This window comes from Moschus berezovskii, chromosome 23 (genome assembly GCF_049115385.1).
Source record: "Moschus berezovskii isolate FMDL1 chromosome 23, NW_MosBer_1.0, whole genome shotgun sequence".
Lineage (NCBI taxonomy): Eukaryota > Metazoa > Chordata > Mammalia > Artiodactyla > Moschidae > Moschus > Moschus berezovskii.
This window is the reverse complement of record NC_142482.1, coordinates 19592213-19608796: the sequence shown is the minus strand read 5'-3', so window position 1 is coordinate 19608796 and position 16584 is coordinate 19592213. Positions and strand designations below refer to the sequence as shown.

Below are 16584 nucleotides of genomic sequence, written 5' to 3'. Positions count from 1 at the left end.
CTGCCCCCAGCCCCGCAGGGTCACCCCGGGCCCCGCCCCGCGCTCTAGTTCACGACCCCGCCCTCCATTCACCCGTCCCATGGCCCCCGCCCCGCCCCGCGGGCCCCGCCCCCTCCCGCCTTTGCCCCGGCCCCGCCCTCCCCGGAGCTAGTTGCCCCCACCCCCGCCCACCGTCGCCGCGCCTCTGCGCACGCGCGACCCCTCCCGCGCGCGCGGCCCCTGGGAAGACCCAGCCCTCCTCTGACGGGGCGGCGGCCCTTGGCGGTTGGCGCGAGGGAGTTAGCCAATGCGCCCCGCCCCGCGCGGCCGAGACGGGTGCACCGACTAGGGGAGCTCGGACCGAGGCGGTGACGCCGCCGAGAGCCAGCCAATGGTGTCGGGCGGAGCTAGCCCCGGCGGTTCGAAAAGGACGGCAGAGAAAGAGCGGGAGGAGAGAGCCCGCAGCTTGTGGGCGGGCGGACTCGGGCTCCCACCTTCCCGCACTCACTAGGGCATCCTGTGGCGGAGGAAGCGGAACTAATGACTGGACACCTGGTGCACACACCCACCCCGCCCCGGGCGTGGACGGGAGCGGGGCGGGGGGCTACCCTGACTCTGGGGTGACCCGTTAGAAAAGCCGAAGCCCTGTCCCCGTGAAACACAGACGTTTGGCAGAATTGAAGAGCCACAGCTCCCATCTTCATGGATATGACAACTATCCCCCTTACTGGACAACCGCTAATAAAACCTTTATTTAAAAACAACAAAATATTCTCTTCTTTATTTGATAGGCCCAGGAATCAGCGCCCCCTCCCAATAAACCACACCGCCCCCCGCCCCCCGCCGCCCCGTGTGTCTCACACACACACACACACAATCTAGATCCATCTTCATTTCTTGTTGGCCTGGGCAGTGCCAATAACACACTGGTTCACCTGCGGGCAGGGGATTTAGACAAACGGGATAAAGTTTTCAGAGCAACCAAAAAACAGTGTTTCCCAAATCACCTCTGAACCCTCAGTGTTAGGGCTGCCTTCAGAGTCCTGATAAGGGCTCTGAAAGCAGGTTCAGGCTGGTCTCAGTTCTCCCGCGCCCACTGGGCACACTAGATCTGGAAGAGGAGGAAAGGCCAGAGGGGCAGAAGCCCCTCACAGGAGCAGAGAGAGGCACTTCTCTTTCTAGACACCCCCACAGCCCTCCCACCACTAGTGCTGGATAAGCTAGATAATACGGCAACATAAACGTGGGAACCAAAGCTCCTTCGAAAATTAATGATCCTCAGTCTAGGGCAGGAAATGTACAAGATGAATCTGGAGAAAAGACTACTGGGAACTTGTCTAAAGGGCACAGGAGCCAAGTTGGAGCTTCCACTGGCCAAAGGCGGGCAATTAGAGCATCAGAAAGAATAATGACTTCAAAGGATATATACCAAAAGTACAAGTAAGTTGTTACCTCCTGGATAAAAACTCACTGATCACCTTTGGAAGTTGTCAGGATACCAATTTATAATAGTGAAAACTGAAGAAGAATATAGCCTTTATCCCATCTTACCTATATGGACTTAATTTCAGAATAACCAAATAGATGACAAGGGAGAGTTCTCAAGAATTGTGATTAATAAATGTAGAACAGCTGAGAAAATTAGAAATCACCATTTTAAAACTCCCTAATAATAGATCTGGGGCTCCCATGGTGGCTCAGTGGCAAAGAACTGCCTGCCAATGCAGGAGAGGTGGGGTGGATCACTGAATCGGGAAGATCCCCTGGAGAAGGACAAGGCAACCCACTTCAATATTCTTGTCTGGAAAACCCCATGGACAGAGGAGCTGGGTGGACTGCAGAGTTGGACATGACTTAGTGACTAAACAAAAACAAACAATAGATCTAGATAGCATCGCTGATAAAATCATTAGGGGAGAAAGTTGAAGTGAGTTTTTAAATGGATAGATTGGGCTGACAATACCCAAATGCAATGATCAATTTTTATATCATTAAACGTGAAATAACTAGGGGGAGGGGAAAAAAATGGAACAACTCGATACTAGGTGTGCCTCCTGATATGATGCAATAAAATGTATCATACCATTTTCTTGCCAAGAAATTTGAATCTGATTCAAATCAAGCCTCCAAATATAATCACAAGAAAACAAAAATTGTGGAGGAGAGGAAGCAACCAGCCAAAAACTAGAATATATGTTCCATAGGACAAATCACCCCACTTCTTCAACAAATGTGGGGGTGAGATTATTACAGATTAAAAGAAACTCAAAAGACCATTTCAACTAAATTAAAAGGGTGGTCCTTGCTCTGATCCTGAATGGAACAAATCCTAATGTATAAAAGGCATTTGAAACAATCAGGGGAAATTTAACATAAACTGGGTATTAGAGGATATCAAAGAGTTCATGTTGTTCGGTATTAATGATGTGGGTAGAACTTTAATTGAACTTGTAAGGTAGCAAGGAAAATCCTGATTAAAGCAGAAGACCACGGCAGGACGCTAAGGTGGCCGATTACTTCCACAGCAGCAAGAGTGCAGAACACCTGCAATCCAAGACTCTGAGTAAAGCCAGAAAGCATCTCAAGGCTATATCCTCAGGAAAATCAGAGGACTACATTACTCTCCAAGGCAGTCTGTAAAGAAACTTCCTGACTTAACTCTTGTAGAGGGAGCTTAAGTTTCTTAGAGAATTCATAGCCTGAACACAGCTGACCCTTGTGGGGACTGGAGCCTGAATTCACGCTGTGAATTTGGAATAGCCTGAAAAACCTGTATGTCTTTGATCCAGGAATCCCATTTCAAAGAATCTCTCTGGATAGTTGGATGTAACCAAGCAAATATAGAATGCTATGTACAAGGTTAGTCCACATAGCCTTGTTTGTAATAGTAACAGGGTGGACAGAATCCAGGTGTCCGGTAGAGGGAGCTGGTGGATGCGCTCTGGTGCATGCACAGTGGAGCCCCGGCACATGTCAGCAGTGGGGTGCTCTCTGTATGCTGGTGGGGAATCAGCCTGGGGCTGTCTGATTGTCTTCCTTTCCCGCCACTCTCCCTGGCCACCGCCCCGTGCTTAAGGCTGTCTTGTTAATCAAAAACAAAAAAATGGCAGGACAACATATAATACTTGAGAGAGGAGAAGAGATGTCTTCTGTAAGAAGTAGGGAACTCCCATGCATATCGCTTGTATTTGCAAAACCAGACACTGAGAGGAGAAGCAAAGAGATAAAAGATGAGAACTACTAGGAGGATGGGGAGAATGTGGTGGGCGGGGCGGAGGTGAAACCTCACTTGGATACAGCTTTCTACACAGATTTGACCTTTCAACCACCTTGTTTTAAAAACTTAATTCAAACCCCCCAGAAGTCAACAGTTAAATGCCTGGCAAATGTACATCCTTTCGGGATGCACGTGCCACTGGCCCGAAGGACCAGGGTGCAGAAGCCTATAGTCAGCAGGAAGCCTGACGGGGATGGGGATGCTAGTGACCGCACCTTGGAGGCGAAGCGTAGGGAGTTGAGGGACTCGGAGACATTCTCTTCTAGGGGAGAAATGTTCACAAACATGAGCCTGTGGACAGAGGAGAGGGCAGCAAACCCCAGAATCAGTGTCCAGGTCTCCACTACATCGCTGCCCCCACCCTGACCCTGACCCAGTGGCTCCCAGCCCAGCCCCTCCACTCACATCTTGGCACTGCCGCCCAGAGAGTTCTGCAGCAGGTAGGTGAGCTTGCTGTTCCGGTAAGGCACGTGGGCCTCCTAGAGGGTGGAAAAGGACAGGCGATTAGGACAGGGCTGGGGACAGCCAGCACCAGCTGCTTCCCAGGGCCCACCTGCCCCCACCCTCACTCCTACCTTGTTGCTCAAGGCCATGATGACCAGCCCCAGTGTGGACAGGCTGCTGTTAATGGCCTGTGTTTCCCGAAGGCGTTCCCGCTCCCCAGGGCCGAGTGCTAAGCCGGGGTCTAGCCGCTCACTCCCAGCCAAGTCCACCAGGCTGAGGGGGGCCACACACTGCAGGCCTCGGCCAGCGTGCTCCCCAGAGATCTGCAGCTGGAACACGCTGTGACTACGCGACGAGCGCTCATTCTGGGCTGTGCGGGCCACAGCCCGGTTCTGACGGGCTAGATGGAGCAGGGCCTCCACCTGGGGACGGGGCACAGCAAGAGGTGAAGTCAGGCAGCGGTCAGCACGTAGCCTGGTCAGGAGTGCATGCATGCCTGCGTGCTCAGTCATTTCAGTCAAGTCCGACCCTTTGCAACCTGTGGACTGTAGCCCGCCAGGCTCCTCTGTCCATGGGATTCTCCAGGCAAGAACACAGGAGTGGGTTGCCATGCCCTCCTCCAGGGGATCTTCCCAACCCAGGGATCAAACCCCCGTCCCTTATGTCTTCTGCACTGCAGGCAGACTCTTAACCACCTGGGAACCCACAGGTCAGATATGGCAATAAGCAAGACCCAGCACCTGCCTTCTTGGTCCTTTTTTCTAGCCAGTGAAAGACTAAATAGTTAAAATACACAGTGTATCTGAGAGTATCAAGGAATTAAAAATAGAAAAGCAGTGTGTAATGGTGAGGGTTGCAATTTTAGAAAGGATAACCAGCAGTAATTTCCTGACAGTCCAGTGGTGAGGACTTGGCGCTTTCACTGCCAGGGCACAGGTTCAATTCCTGGTTGGGGAACTAAGATCCCATAAGTCATGTAGTGCAGCCAAAAGTTAAAAAAAAAAAAAAGATGGTCAGGGACGGCCTCAATCAACACCTTAAAATCTTTAAGGTGGTGAGGGAACAAGCAGAGCAGGCGGAGATGAGACCGAGATGAGACCGAGATGACCGTGTGGAGCCCAGGGGCACCCGCCTCAGGAGATGCGTCACTTCTCTCCACGCCTTGGTTCCATGAAGGTGGATGCATCTCAACGCCCACCACCCAAAGTCAAACGTCTGATCTACCGTCGCCACTCGCCCCTCCTCATCCTGGCCCACTCCCCGCACCTCCATCCTGTGTCACTCTGCCTGAGCCCCAGCCCTGCGACCTCATGTCCAGGCCTAGTGGCCCTCAGCGCTTACCTCCCTCTCACAGGAGACCGGAACATAGCGCGCGTTGGTGACAGTGAGCTCCTCGCTGCCTGGCCCTGCCCGGCGAATCTCACACTCACCCCCCTGGCCCTTCCGGGTCCCAGTGGCCAGCAGGTCTCGGACAGTCTCATTGTAGATCTCTACGTAACTTGCCACAAAGCTGTAGGTCCAGCCCTGGCCACTTAGCTCCTGGGCCACAGAAAAGAGGTGCCGCAGGGCCCGAGGGATCAGCCCCTCCACCTGGGGGTCTCCCCCAGGCCCACCCTCCATGGTGAAGGTCTTGCCACTGCCTGTCTGGCCATAAGCAAAGATGCACACTGGATAGCCATCCAGGGCTGACTGGACAAGCATGGAAATCTCCTCAAACACTTCATCCTGTCCACTCCCTGGTGGGAACACCCGGTCAAAGGAGAAGTCATGGCGGGTAGGGGCAGCTGGCGCCCCACTCAGGGTCCCACGCCGCTCGTCAGACCGCGTGAGGCTGAGGCGGGTTGGAGGGTCAGAGGGTCCACAGGGGCCAGAGGGAAACTGGAGGAAGCCAGGGGATGGGGTGGACTCCCCTGGAAGGACAGGGCGGACCCGGCAGAACACACGGATGTTGCCTTTGAGTTCCTGCAATTGGTTGTGTAACCGCCGGCGCTCCATCTCGAGCCCGTGGAGACGGTCTTCCCGCTCAGCCAGTACGGCCTCCCGGGCTGCAGCCTCCTGGCGCAGAGATGCCACCTCCTCCTGGCTGTCTGACAGAGAAGCTTCTGAGGTCTGCAGCCTCCTCTGTCCAGAACAGAACAGACAGGGATGGTGAGACGGAGCAACCAAGAGTAAGAAGTTTCATGATGGGACTGGGGGTGGGAGGTGGGCTGGCCCTGGCCCCAAGGACTTCAGAGTCTGGTAAAGAAGAGATAAGTGAATGTTAACCGTCATATTAGACTAAGGAGTACACGGAGCACCAGAAAGGACACAAAGAAGGGGATATCCAGGCTGACACCCCAAAGCATGGGAGTGAACCAAGGGAAGGATGGGGTGCAGAGAGAACATTCCACAGAGAGGGATGTGCATGTGCCAAACGCCCTGACCTGAGAATTGAGTCATTTGAGAGATTGCAAGTACCTCATTCCAGCTGGTGCTCACCAAGGAGCCAAATGGATGACAAGCAGAAGAGAGAATGCATGGGGACCTTTATCAGTGAAGACGGACAGAAAGAAAAGAGGTGGAGAAGTAGAGGAGATGCAGATGGGAGAGCGGCAGGTTATGCAAACAGTCAGAATGGGGTGAAGTGGGGCAGGAAGCAAGACAGTCAGAAGTACACAGAGCAGGGGCGAGCAGGGAGCAGGGTGGTGAACGGTGCTGCCGGACAGAGGCGCTCAGGACTTCAAAGCCCCAAGCGACTTCTGGGCCACCTAGAGAGAAGGGTGCGTTAGATGAGAAGCCAGCCCTCACCTCCTGCTCTCCCAGCCGGGCAGCCAGTCCCCTGCGCTCCTCCTGCAATCTCAGCTGTTCCTTCTGGAGCTCTTGCACTAAGCCCTCCTGCGTGCCCAGCCGCTTTTCCAGCTCCAGGACGCGGGCACTCAGGTTCCCCAGCTCCCGCTGGCCCTGCTCAGCCCGGGCCCGCACCCTGGCCAACTCCTCTTCCAGGGTCCTGCGCTCTGCCCCCAGGGCCGAGGCCTGTTGCTGGGCCTCCCGGAGCTGGTCCCGCAGCTGTTGGTTCTCCTGGTCCAGCACCTGCTTCCTCTCGCGGCAGCATTTCAGCTCTGCATTGAGGTCACATAACTGCCCCTTTAAGTCCCAGGCCGGACGTTTGGGTTTCTTCCCTCCCACCATGGGAGGCGCAGCTGTCGCTAAGATGGGCACAGAGAAGTCAAAGGTCAGGGCAGCCCTAGCTCTGTCTCCCTCCTCCCTCCTAGCCTTAGGGCCTCCACACCTGAGGCTCCATCTCTTTCTCCTTCAGGCAGGGAAAGGACCAAAATGATTTTTCTGGGCGCTCACCACCTCCTCTCCCCATCCCAGCCTCTCACCCACGATCTTCTTTGTCACCTACTTCCAGGCCTCTGGGCGGGAGCAGGACCTGGCTTCTGAGTCTTCAGCACTAGAGAACCAGGAAGGCGATACCAGGGACGCTAAGACCAGGGTCCCTCCACCTCTACCCGCCTCCCTTCACTCACCCCCTGCTCAGCTCTGGCTCTCAGGCACTATTATTACCTGGGGCAACAGCCGTGGAACATCGGGGTGCTGGCTTCCTGGGAGGTTTGGGCACTATTGGGAGACAGGGGAGAGGAAAAGCAGAGTCATGACTCGCAGGGCTGGGAGTGCATCCAAAGACAGAGGAGTTGCTTTTTCAGATTAGAAATAAGATAACCTTCCTCTTCCTCTAAATCTGACCAACTCCTAAAGATATCCTTCCTAGGACCAACATGCCAAGAAACAAGTTGGACCAAGACAAGCGAAAAGAGCGGGGAGGGCAATGACAATGACAATGTGTGAAGTATGCTAGGGTGTGTGTAAATACACTGGGGAGCATGCCCATATCTGCTTGCAGACCCACAGAACATCCCTGGAAGGACTCACAGCTGCCCCCAGGGAGGGGGCTGGGTGACTAGGGAACAGAAGCAGGAGGGAGACTTCTCATTGCATAAGAACTTCTGTGCCTTCAGAACTTTAAAACCAGTGAAACGTGTTACCTATTCAAAATCAGCTACGATCGAAAGAAAAGACAAAGACAGAAGTGAGCTGAAGAGAGCTGTGGACCGGGTCTCTCTCCAGCCCTGGCGCCCACCTGCGGTCTGGCTTTGTGTCTGTGGCGCGGAGTTGAGGGCTGCTGCTCTGGGGTGGGTCGTGGTCACTCTGGTGCCCAGGCCTCGTGTTCTTTTCTGGGGATAGACAAGGGTCAGGTGGGGTCCACAGCTCCGTCCCTGATGGTTACACACACGCGTCCATGGATCTCCAAACCCAGCTCACCTTCTCCGGCTCCAAGGCCTCCTCCATCTGGTCGGGCCCCCTCTTCAGCCTGCGTCCCGAGAGAGGCAGCCGGGAAGTGGCCTTGGCCAGGGGTCTCTTCAGCTCTACGTTCCCCTTCACTTCCAACAATGGGGACCTCTGCTGCGAATAGAAAGGCCCTTCAGACCACACCCTGAGGGCCACATGTCCCAGGAGTTCCCTTTTATGGCCCCCCGAGCTTGACTGTCAACATCATCTCCAACAAGCATTAACTCAGTACCCCTGGGGCCACACCCTGGGGCTCTCAGATGAGGTGCCAGCCAAAAAGCATGGAGGGAGGTGGGACATGACACAGTCCCCAAGGGACAGGATGGACAGACACACGCTGGACTTCAGCTAACTTTAAGAGGAGGACCTAAACAAGCAGCGAAGGAACCCTCCCTTTGGAAGGCAAAAGCTCGGCCTGCACATGGCATGGCTGAGAAACTGATAAACTCTTTTAGTGAGAACTGAGAATCATAAACAAGGGAGTGACTTAGAAGAGACCAGGCTGAAGGCTGAGTGGGAGGAGTAGGTAACATTTATTAGAAACAATTTCAAACGTTTTATCTGTATCAACTGACTTAAACCTCACAGCAGCCCACCCAGGAGGTGCTATTATTAGCCCCACCTTGCAGATGAGGGAAGGAAGGCGCTGGGAAGTAAAAGAGCTGTGCTAAGGTCATTGGTGAATAAAAGGCAGAGCTGGGGTTAGAAGCTAGACAGGCTGGTTCTGGAGGCTGTGTTTCTAACCACTGGACCACACTGTCTCATAGGGCATTGATGCCACGCTAAGGAGTTTAGGTTTGGGCCCTGCATGCATGGAGAGTCAGATACAGTTTCTGATCAGGCATGTGAAAAAATATACAAAAGAGGTTATTATAAATAATAATAATGAGGTGGAAGTAGGCTGACTGGCAAGGGGAAGATAAGAAAGTAGCAGCATGACCAGTTTGGAGAGCACCAAGGACAGGGATGCAGTGGGGGTAAGGGAAAGGAAGAGCCTCTCCTCTGAGCAGCCCAGCTCAGGGTCTGGGGATCGCGCCCAACCTCTGCTTACTCCTGCCTCAGGGGACCAACCATCCTGGTTTGCCAAGGACTGAGGGGTTTCTTGGGATACAGGACTCTCAATGCTAAAACCAGGTCACTCCTACACAAACCAGGACATGTGGTCACCCTTCTCCTATCCCCTCAGGAAAGCACCACGAATAGATCAATTTCTCGTTTTCACTATGGATAACTATTAATTCCAAGGCCAGTTTCTCTCTGCCCTTCAGTTTACTTCATTCATTCAATATTTCAGTTCAGTTCAGTTCAGTCGCTCAGTCGTGTCCGACTCTCCGCGACCCCATGAATCACAGCACGCCAGGCCTCCCTGTCCATCACCAACTCCCGGAGTACACTCAAACTCATGTCCACAGAGTCGGTGATGCCATCCAGCCATCTCATTCTCCGTCGTCCCCTTCTCCTCCCGCCCCCAACCTTTCCCAGCATCAGAGTCTTTTCCAGTGAGTCAACTCGTCGCATGAGGTGGCCAAAGTATTGGAGTTTCAGCTTTAGCATCAGTCCTTCCAATGAACATCCAGGATTGATCTCCTTTAGAATGGACTGGTTGGATCTCCTTGCAGTATAAGGGACTCTCAAGAGTCTTCTCCAACACCACAGTTCAAAAGCATCGATTCTTCGGCGATCAGCTTTCTTCACAGTCCAACTCTCACATCCATACATGACCACGGGAAAAACCATTGCCTTGACCAGACGGACCTTGGTTGGCAAAGTAATGTCTCTGCTTTTTAATATACTATCAAGGTTGGTCATAACTTTCCTTCCAAGGAGCAAGCGTCTTTTAATTTCATGGCTGCAATCAGCATCTGCAGTGATTTTGGAGCCCAAAAAAACAAAGTCTGACACTGTTTCCACTGTTTTTCCATCTATTTCCCATGAAGTGATGGGACCAGATGCCATGATCTTTGTTTTCTGAATGTTGAGCTTCAAGCCAACCTTTTCACTCTCCTCTTTCACTTTCATCAAGAGGCTTTTGAGTCCCTCTTCACTTTCTGCCATAAGGGTAGTGTCATCTGCATATCTGAGATTATTGATATTTCTCCCAGCAATCTTGATTCCAGCTTGTGCTTCTTCCAGCCCAGCGTTCCTCATGATGTACTCTGCATATAAGTTAAATAAGCAAGGTGACAATATACAACCTTGACGTACTCCTTTTCCTATTTGGAACCAGTCTGTTGTTCCATGTCCAGTTCTAACAGTTGCTTCCTGACCTGCATACAGGTTTCTCAAGAGGCAGGTCAGGTGGTCTGGGATTCCCATCTCTTTCAGAATGTTCCACACTTTATTGTGATCGACACAGTCAAAGGCTTTGGCATAGTCAATGAAGCAGAAATAGATGTTTTTCTGAAACTCTCTTGCTTTCTCCATGATCCAGCGGATGTTGGCAATTTGATCTCTGGTGCCTCTGCCTTTTCTAAAACCTGCTTGAACATCTGGGAGTTCACGGTTTACATACTGCTGAAGCCTGGCTTGGAGAATTTTGAGCATGACTTTACTAGCGTGTGAGATGAGTGCAATTGTGCGGTAGTTTGAGCATTCTTTGGCATTGCCTTTCTTTGGGATTGGAATGAAGACTGACCTCTTCCAGTATTTACAAAATGCCTATTACACGTCAGGAAATGATCTGGATTCTGGAGTGACAGGCGTGGTCCCTGTCCTCAGGATGGCCACAGAACGGTAGGCAAGTAAAACATAAAGAGATGGTTAAATCTTACTTAGTGCTATCAGGAAAGGATCCCGAAGGAGGGAGTGGGCATCCAGTTTAGATGGGGAGAGCCTTAGACACAATCCTACAAAGTATTTTTAGGCTTAGCCTTGAAGATGAGAAAGAGTTGGCTTGATGGGCTTGGGTCAAGGAGGAGCATTCGAGGCAGAAAGCAAGGAGAGGGATGTGCAAGGAATGATGGATTATTCTTTTCAGCTGAACACAGGGATGTGCAGAGAGTGGGGAGAGGAGGGTGGAGGCAGGAGGGAAAGACTGCGGCAGCCGGGATGCCAGCATGGAGTCTGGGGTCTACTGAAAGCAAGAGGGCTCTGGCGGTTTTTCGTCAGGAGAACAGCATGACTCAATCTGTACTGAAAAAGTGAACTGTGGACTTCCCCGGTGGTCCAGTGGTTAAGACTCCGTGCTTCCACTGCAGGGGGCTCAGGTTTGATCCCTGGTCAGGGAACTATGATGCTGCAGACTGCACAGTGCAGCCAAAGCATAAAAAAATTTTAAAGGTTTAGGGGCTTCCCTGGTGGCTCAGTGGTAAAGAGCCTGCCTGCCAGTGTGGGGGACACAGGTTCCATCCCTGGTGTGGCAGACTCTCACAAGCTGCACAGCAACTGAGCCCATGAGCCACAATTATGGAGCCTGTGTTCTAGAGCCCGAGCTCCACAGGAGAAGCCACCACAATAAGAGCCCACACGGCAACTAGATAGAGAGTGGCCCCCAAACACCACTAGAGAAAAACCTGAGCAGCAACAACGACGCAGCACAGCCAAAAATAAATAAATACAATTATACAAAAAAAGATAAACTAAGGCATAGTTTGAAAGTTTTTTTTTTAAGCGAACCGTGCCCAGTGCAAAGAATGAATGGAAATAGAAGGCGAGGGCCATCACAGCAGAGGGATGACATCATTCCCGTGTCCATCCACTCACCATGGGCCTGTCCCACTAGGTTTGCTGAATGATGCTCTGGACCAGATGCTGTTCCAGGCCTTGAGGCAAGAGTAGCGAATGGAAAGTTCCTGCCTGCCCAGAGCTTACTTTCCAGGGCAGCCTTTCCAAACTGGGGTACAACAGAAAGCTCTACAGAAAATGAACTGTCTTCTCAATTCTCCAGGAATGTAAACAGCTCTCACCATTCTAACTGCTCAAGAGAGAAGTTAATACATTAGATACAAAGGATGCCTTAGGGCATCAGAGCTTAATTCCCCAGGAACTCGGTTGAGAGGGGATATTCCAAGAGTCTGAGGGCTAAGCAGAGGCAGCATGGGGCCAGGGAGCAGAGGGCAGGCAATGAAGGAGACGGAGTCTGGCTGACTCCAAGAAGCCTGCCCTGCTTCCCAAGATCACAGGAGGAAAAGCTGTGTTTGTTTTTCAGTAAACCTTCCCATTTTTAAATATTGTTGATTCACATGCAGTTGTAAGAAGTAACACGAAGAGAACTGAGTACCTAAAGGCTAATTTTTAAGAAATGCGAAGTTTAACTTCAGGAAAGTGAAGTTACTACTTATGATACAAAGAAGTTCAGGGATGCTCACAGAGAAAACTCTGAAACAATCTGATATCCTGTTTTGTTTTTTTGCTGTTTTTTTAGTTTTAAGTTTATTGGTTTATTATCTGTCCTTACATCAGACTGTGAGCATCACAAGAATATGTCTGTTCTGTTTACAGCTACAGAACCAGAGTGCCTAGCACAATGTCTGCTATATGGTAGGACTCAATACTGTTTTAAAGGAATGAAATTAGATGGCCACCAGCAGTGAAAGTGAAAGTGGCTCAGTCGTGTCCGATTCATTGTGACCCCAGGGACTATACAGTCCATGGAATTCTCCAGGCCAGAATACTGGAGTGGGTAGCCTTTCCCTTCTCCAGGGGATCTTCCCAACCCAGGGATCGAACCCAAGTCTCCTGCATTGCAGGTGGATTCTTTACCAGCCGAGCCACAAAGGAAGCCCAAGAATACTCGAGTGGGTAGCCTATCCCTTCTCCAGTGGATCTTCCTGACCCAGGAATCGAACCAGGGTCTCCTGCAATGCAGGTGGATTCTTACCAACTGAGCTATGAGGGAAGCCCATCCACCAACAGGGATATACTTAAATAAACTGATACATTCAAACAACTGGCTCATATACAAATAAAAACGAGAAAAAAGAAGTTGCATTCTCTTTTTCCTTCCACTTGCAGAATTTTGCACAAAGAATACTGATTTTAATTTTTAATTAAATGTCGTATGAAAATTAAATTTTTCTTTTCAGTATTTCAAGGTCAAACATTGAATTTCTTCATCAGCCGTGCCCATTGTTCTCCCTATGCTAATATAGTGGATCACCGAAAGACCTACCTCCTTGGAATTTGTGTGGGTTCAGAAAATGTGTTCAAAGGTTTGTTTACTCAGGACAACTCCAAAGAGCACAGTATTTAATTTTCTCCCATCTATAGAGCTAGACAGGACAATGCCCAACTTTCCACAGTAAGTTCCTTCCATAATATCACCTTCTGTAACATAAAAGCAGATTTTCATTGAACCCCTCCTATGCCACTTCCCAGGTTCAGAGATGGACACCCTGCTGCTAAGTTACCCGCGTGCCCATCTGCTCCCGCCCCTCACCCACTCAAGAACAGCACCCCGGCAACCCCGCCTCCTCTGCACCATCACTTCCCCTTTCTCCTGGATCCTTCCAGTCAGTATACAACACACGCTGTTACTGCTTCCAACCAAAAAGAGTTTTTCTCTCCTAAACTGAATCAGGATTTCACTCCCACCATTCCACCAAAACTGCTCTCAAGGCCACAAGTCACCCTGTGTTGATCACTCCCTCTTCCTAAATACACTCTTTTCACTTAGCTCCTGGAAGACCATCCTCTCCTGGTTTTCCTACCTCTCTAGTAGATCCTCTTCATCTCCCCCAATTTTAACAGTGGTCTTTCTAACCTCTATGTTCTAGGCCATTCCTATGGCTTTGCACACCACTCATATGCTGCCAACTCCCAAACTTATGTCTCCAGCCCAGACTTTGACTCTGAAGTCATCCAGAACTACCTTCTCAATGTAACCACTTGGAATCCTAGTAAACATGCCAAATTCTGACTGCCTGACATCTAATCCTTTCAACCTTGCAGCTTCCTCCATCTCAGTTGATGTAACTCCCTCTTTTAGCTGCTCAAGCAAATACATCTAAAGTCCTCTCATTCTCTTATATACCACAAGGTCTAATGTCAGCAAACGTGGCCAACTCTATCTTCCAAATAGATCCAGAGTCAGACCACTTGTTACCACTTCCCCTGCTGCTCCCATGACTCAAATCGCCATCTCTCACCTGGATTATCACACTTCACTGGTTCTCAGCTAGGGCTGACTTTATCCCCAGGAGATGTGTGACAATGTCTGGAGACACTCTGACTGGCATGGTTAGGTGGGGGTTGCAACTGTCACCAAAAGGGTAGAAGCCAGGAATGCTGCTAAACATCAGGCCAATGTACAGGAGAGCCCTCCACCCCCAATAAAGTGTCAATAATGCTGAAAGCTGAGAAAACCCGCCCCATTCCTAACAGCTCTCCTTGTTTCTATCCTTGCTCCTTTACAGGCTAATCTCAATGCAGCTGCTAGAATGGCCCTCTTAAAATGTAAGACAGATCTTGTCTCTCTTTGCTTAAAACCATCCAGTGATTCCCCACCTCACTCAGAGAAAAAAACCGAAGTCTTCACAGTGGTCTGTGCAAGAAGTCTGTTATCCGACTTCCCTTACCACAATATTCCCCCTTGCTCATTTCAATCTGGCTTTGCTATAAAACTCTAGGGACTTTGCTCTAGGGGATTCCCTCTGCCTGGAATGATCCTAATAACCCCTTGCCTGTTTCCCTCACTTCCTCGAAGTCTTTATTCACCTCTCACCTTCTGCACTGGGAGCTTACTAAGACCACCCAATTTAATTGTCTATCTTGCCAGCTAGCCTCCCTTCTTCCCCTCTTAATCTGCTCAAACTTTTCCTTTTCTGGATAGCCCTTAAAACCTTAACAGCATTAGACGATCTACTTATCACATATTGTCTGTCTCCCCAGAAAATGGCAGCTCCATGACGACTGGGATCTCTGCTGCATCCCAAGCACATCTTAGGTGCCTGGTAAATATGTGATGAATAAATATGAGAAGGCTTCTATTCTTTTTCATTGTCACAACACACTGCTCCACTCTCTGGCTGGCAGGATACAAAAACTATCTCTTTGTAGCAACTTGACTTTGGGTAAATCTGAATGCCAAACACTAGTAAACAGGATTCTGGCAGCAGCCCTTTTCTAGCGCCAGAAGTCAACCCACTCTGTCACAAACACACTTCTCTCCGCTGGAGGGAGGAGGCTGCAGGAGGTCTTCACTGATGAGAGAAGACACTAAGTTAATCAGTCCCACTGAGCAGAGATCTCTGCGAAACCTGGGGAAGGACAGAGGATGCAAAGTCCTTCAGTTCAGAGTAGAATTCCACCCCTCTTCCCTTCCGATGCCCCCAAGCGGCTGCAAAGAGGAGAGAGAGGACACGAAAAGGCATTAACAGGGATTCGGCTTCGGTCACCGTTTCCCCAGGGCTAGAGGCCATCTCGGAACTCACACTGAATGAACAGGAGGGGACGTGTTCAGACAAGCCTGAAGATTCGAAACGGGAAATTCTGGATACATGAAAGTGAGGAAGGGTGCGGGGGCTCCCTGAAGCTGCGAGAAGGCAGGCCGACGTGCCCCCGCCCTCCAGGGCCGCCGCCTGCCATCTCCGCTCTCCACTCCGCATCCTTCGCACGGAGCGGGGCACGCGGATCTGGGCCCCGCCGGCCGGACCGAGGCCTCCGGCCGGTCAGCGCTGAGGGGTGCGGCAGCCGGCCGTCGTCCCCGCGCCGCCCGCCACTCACCTGCGGCTCCATGTCCGGCTCGGGGCCACTCACGCCGGGCAAGCGCGGTGAAGAGGACACCGATCCGGGGCTCCCGGGACCCGCGTTCTCTCGAGCGCTCGCGACAGGGTACGCGCGCTCCGGGCACCTGCGCTGCCGGCCCCTGCGCTGCCACACCCGCCACTTTTGAATTTCAACGGCTGCCACCCGGGCTCACCTCGCTCGGCCCGCAGGGGCCAATCATCGCCGTCGCCACAACCCAGAGCCAATCGCAGCTCCCGCCGCCTCCCGAGGCCACACCCCGCCCGGCCTCCGCCGCCTCCTTCCTGCTCCCTCCGCCCTCCGCGGCAGGCGACTGAGCCCCACTTCCGGCACCACTTCTTCTTGCCTCACCCGACCCCGCCTTCAGGGGGAGGCGCGCGGCGCTTCCGCTCGGCTCCCCAGCCGCCGCTCGCCGCGTCAGAAATGGCCGGGAACGCGCCGCCCGAGCGTAACTCGTGTGGGGGCGGGGACGCCGGCGCAGAGGAGGCGCGCCTGCGCAGAAGGCTGGCCGCGGGGCCGGACCAGCGCCTCCTAGCGGCGGCGGCAGTAGGCAACGCGTTCGCAAGCCCGAAACTGGACCAGTGGGGTTGCGGCTGGTGCGCGACGACCCCGCGCCGTTGAGAACTGATCTCCGAAGCTGGATCCCGCTTGCTGTTGTCAGAGTGAATGATTCTGCGCATTTCCCCGGTCTCTTTGACGTTTCTCACCACATTTAATGACCTTGAGTACTGCTGGCCGCTACATGGAAGCCCGACGGTGGGGATTCGAGGTACAGAGGAGGAGGACACCCTCCTCGCCTTGCCTCCTGTGTGTACCTGGGCGCTGTTACTGGTGCTGGAGCACTGACTTAAGTGTTTCCGAGGCTAGAACCC

The 16584-nt window shown here is 52.0% G+C and overlaps 1 protein-coding gene across 3 annotated transcripts; it reads right to left on the bottom strand.

The window, feature by feature from the left end:
• Nucleotides 1-818: 818 nt before the first annotated feature.
• Nucleotides 819-16020, bottom strand: KIFC1 (kinesin family member C1). 3 transcript variants are annotated; one of them, XM_055406885.2, is made up of 11 exons: nucleotides 15888-16020; nucleotides 8003-8143; nucleotides 7821-7914; nucleotides 7247-7300; nucleotides 7086-7133; nucleotides 6488-6885; nucleotides 5042-5821; nucleotides 3832-4122; nucleotides 3662-3735; nucleotides 3472-3547; nucleotides 819-914 (listed from the first exon to the last, which is right to left on the bottom strand). In XM_055406885.2, exons 1-11 carry the CDS (start codon nucleotides 15912-15914, stop codon nucleotides 870-872), a joined length of 2028 nt encoding a protein of 675 aa, XP_055262860.2. In that variant the 5' UTR covers nucleotides 15915-16020; the 3' UTR covers nucleotides 819-869. The 3 variants fall into 3 exon arrangements, with proteins under 3 accessions (XP_055262860.2, XP_055262861.2, XP_088687328.1); XM_055406886.2 differs by lacking the exon at nucleotides 15888-16020 and adding an exon at nucleotides 15692-15862; XM_088831202.1 differs by lacking the exon at nucleotides 15888-16020 and adding an exon at nucleotides 15692-15718 and having other exon boundaries at nucleotides 8003-8140.
• Between the last annotated feature and the right edge of the window lie 564 nt (nucleotides 16021-16584).

Excerpts from the sequence above, each read along its gene's own strand:
- KIFC1 (XM_055406885.2), bottom strand. The coding sequence starts at position 15,914 with ATGATTGGCCCCTGCGGGCCGAGCGAG. Across the intron at positions 8,144-15,887 it reads GCCCCTGCGGGCCGAGCGAG|CAGAGGTCCCCATTGTTGGA; the intron begins GTGAGCCCGGGT and ends TTCTATTCGCAG. Across the intron at positions 5,822-6,487 it reads CCCGGCTGGGAGAGCAGGAG|AGGAGGCTGCAGACCTCAGA; the intron begins GTGAGGGCTGGC and ends TGTTCTGGACAG.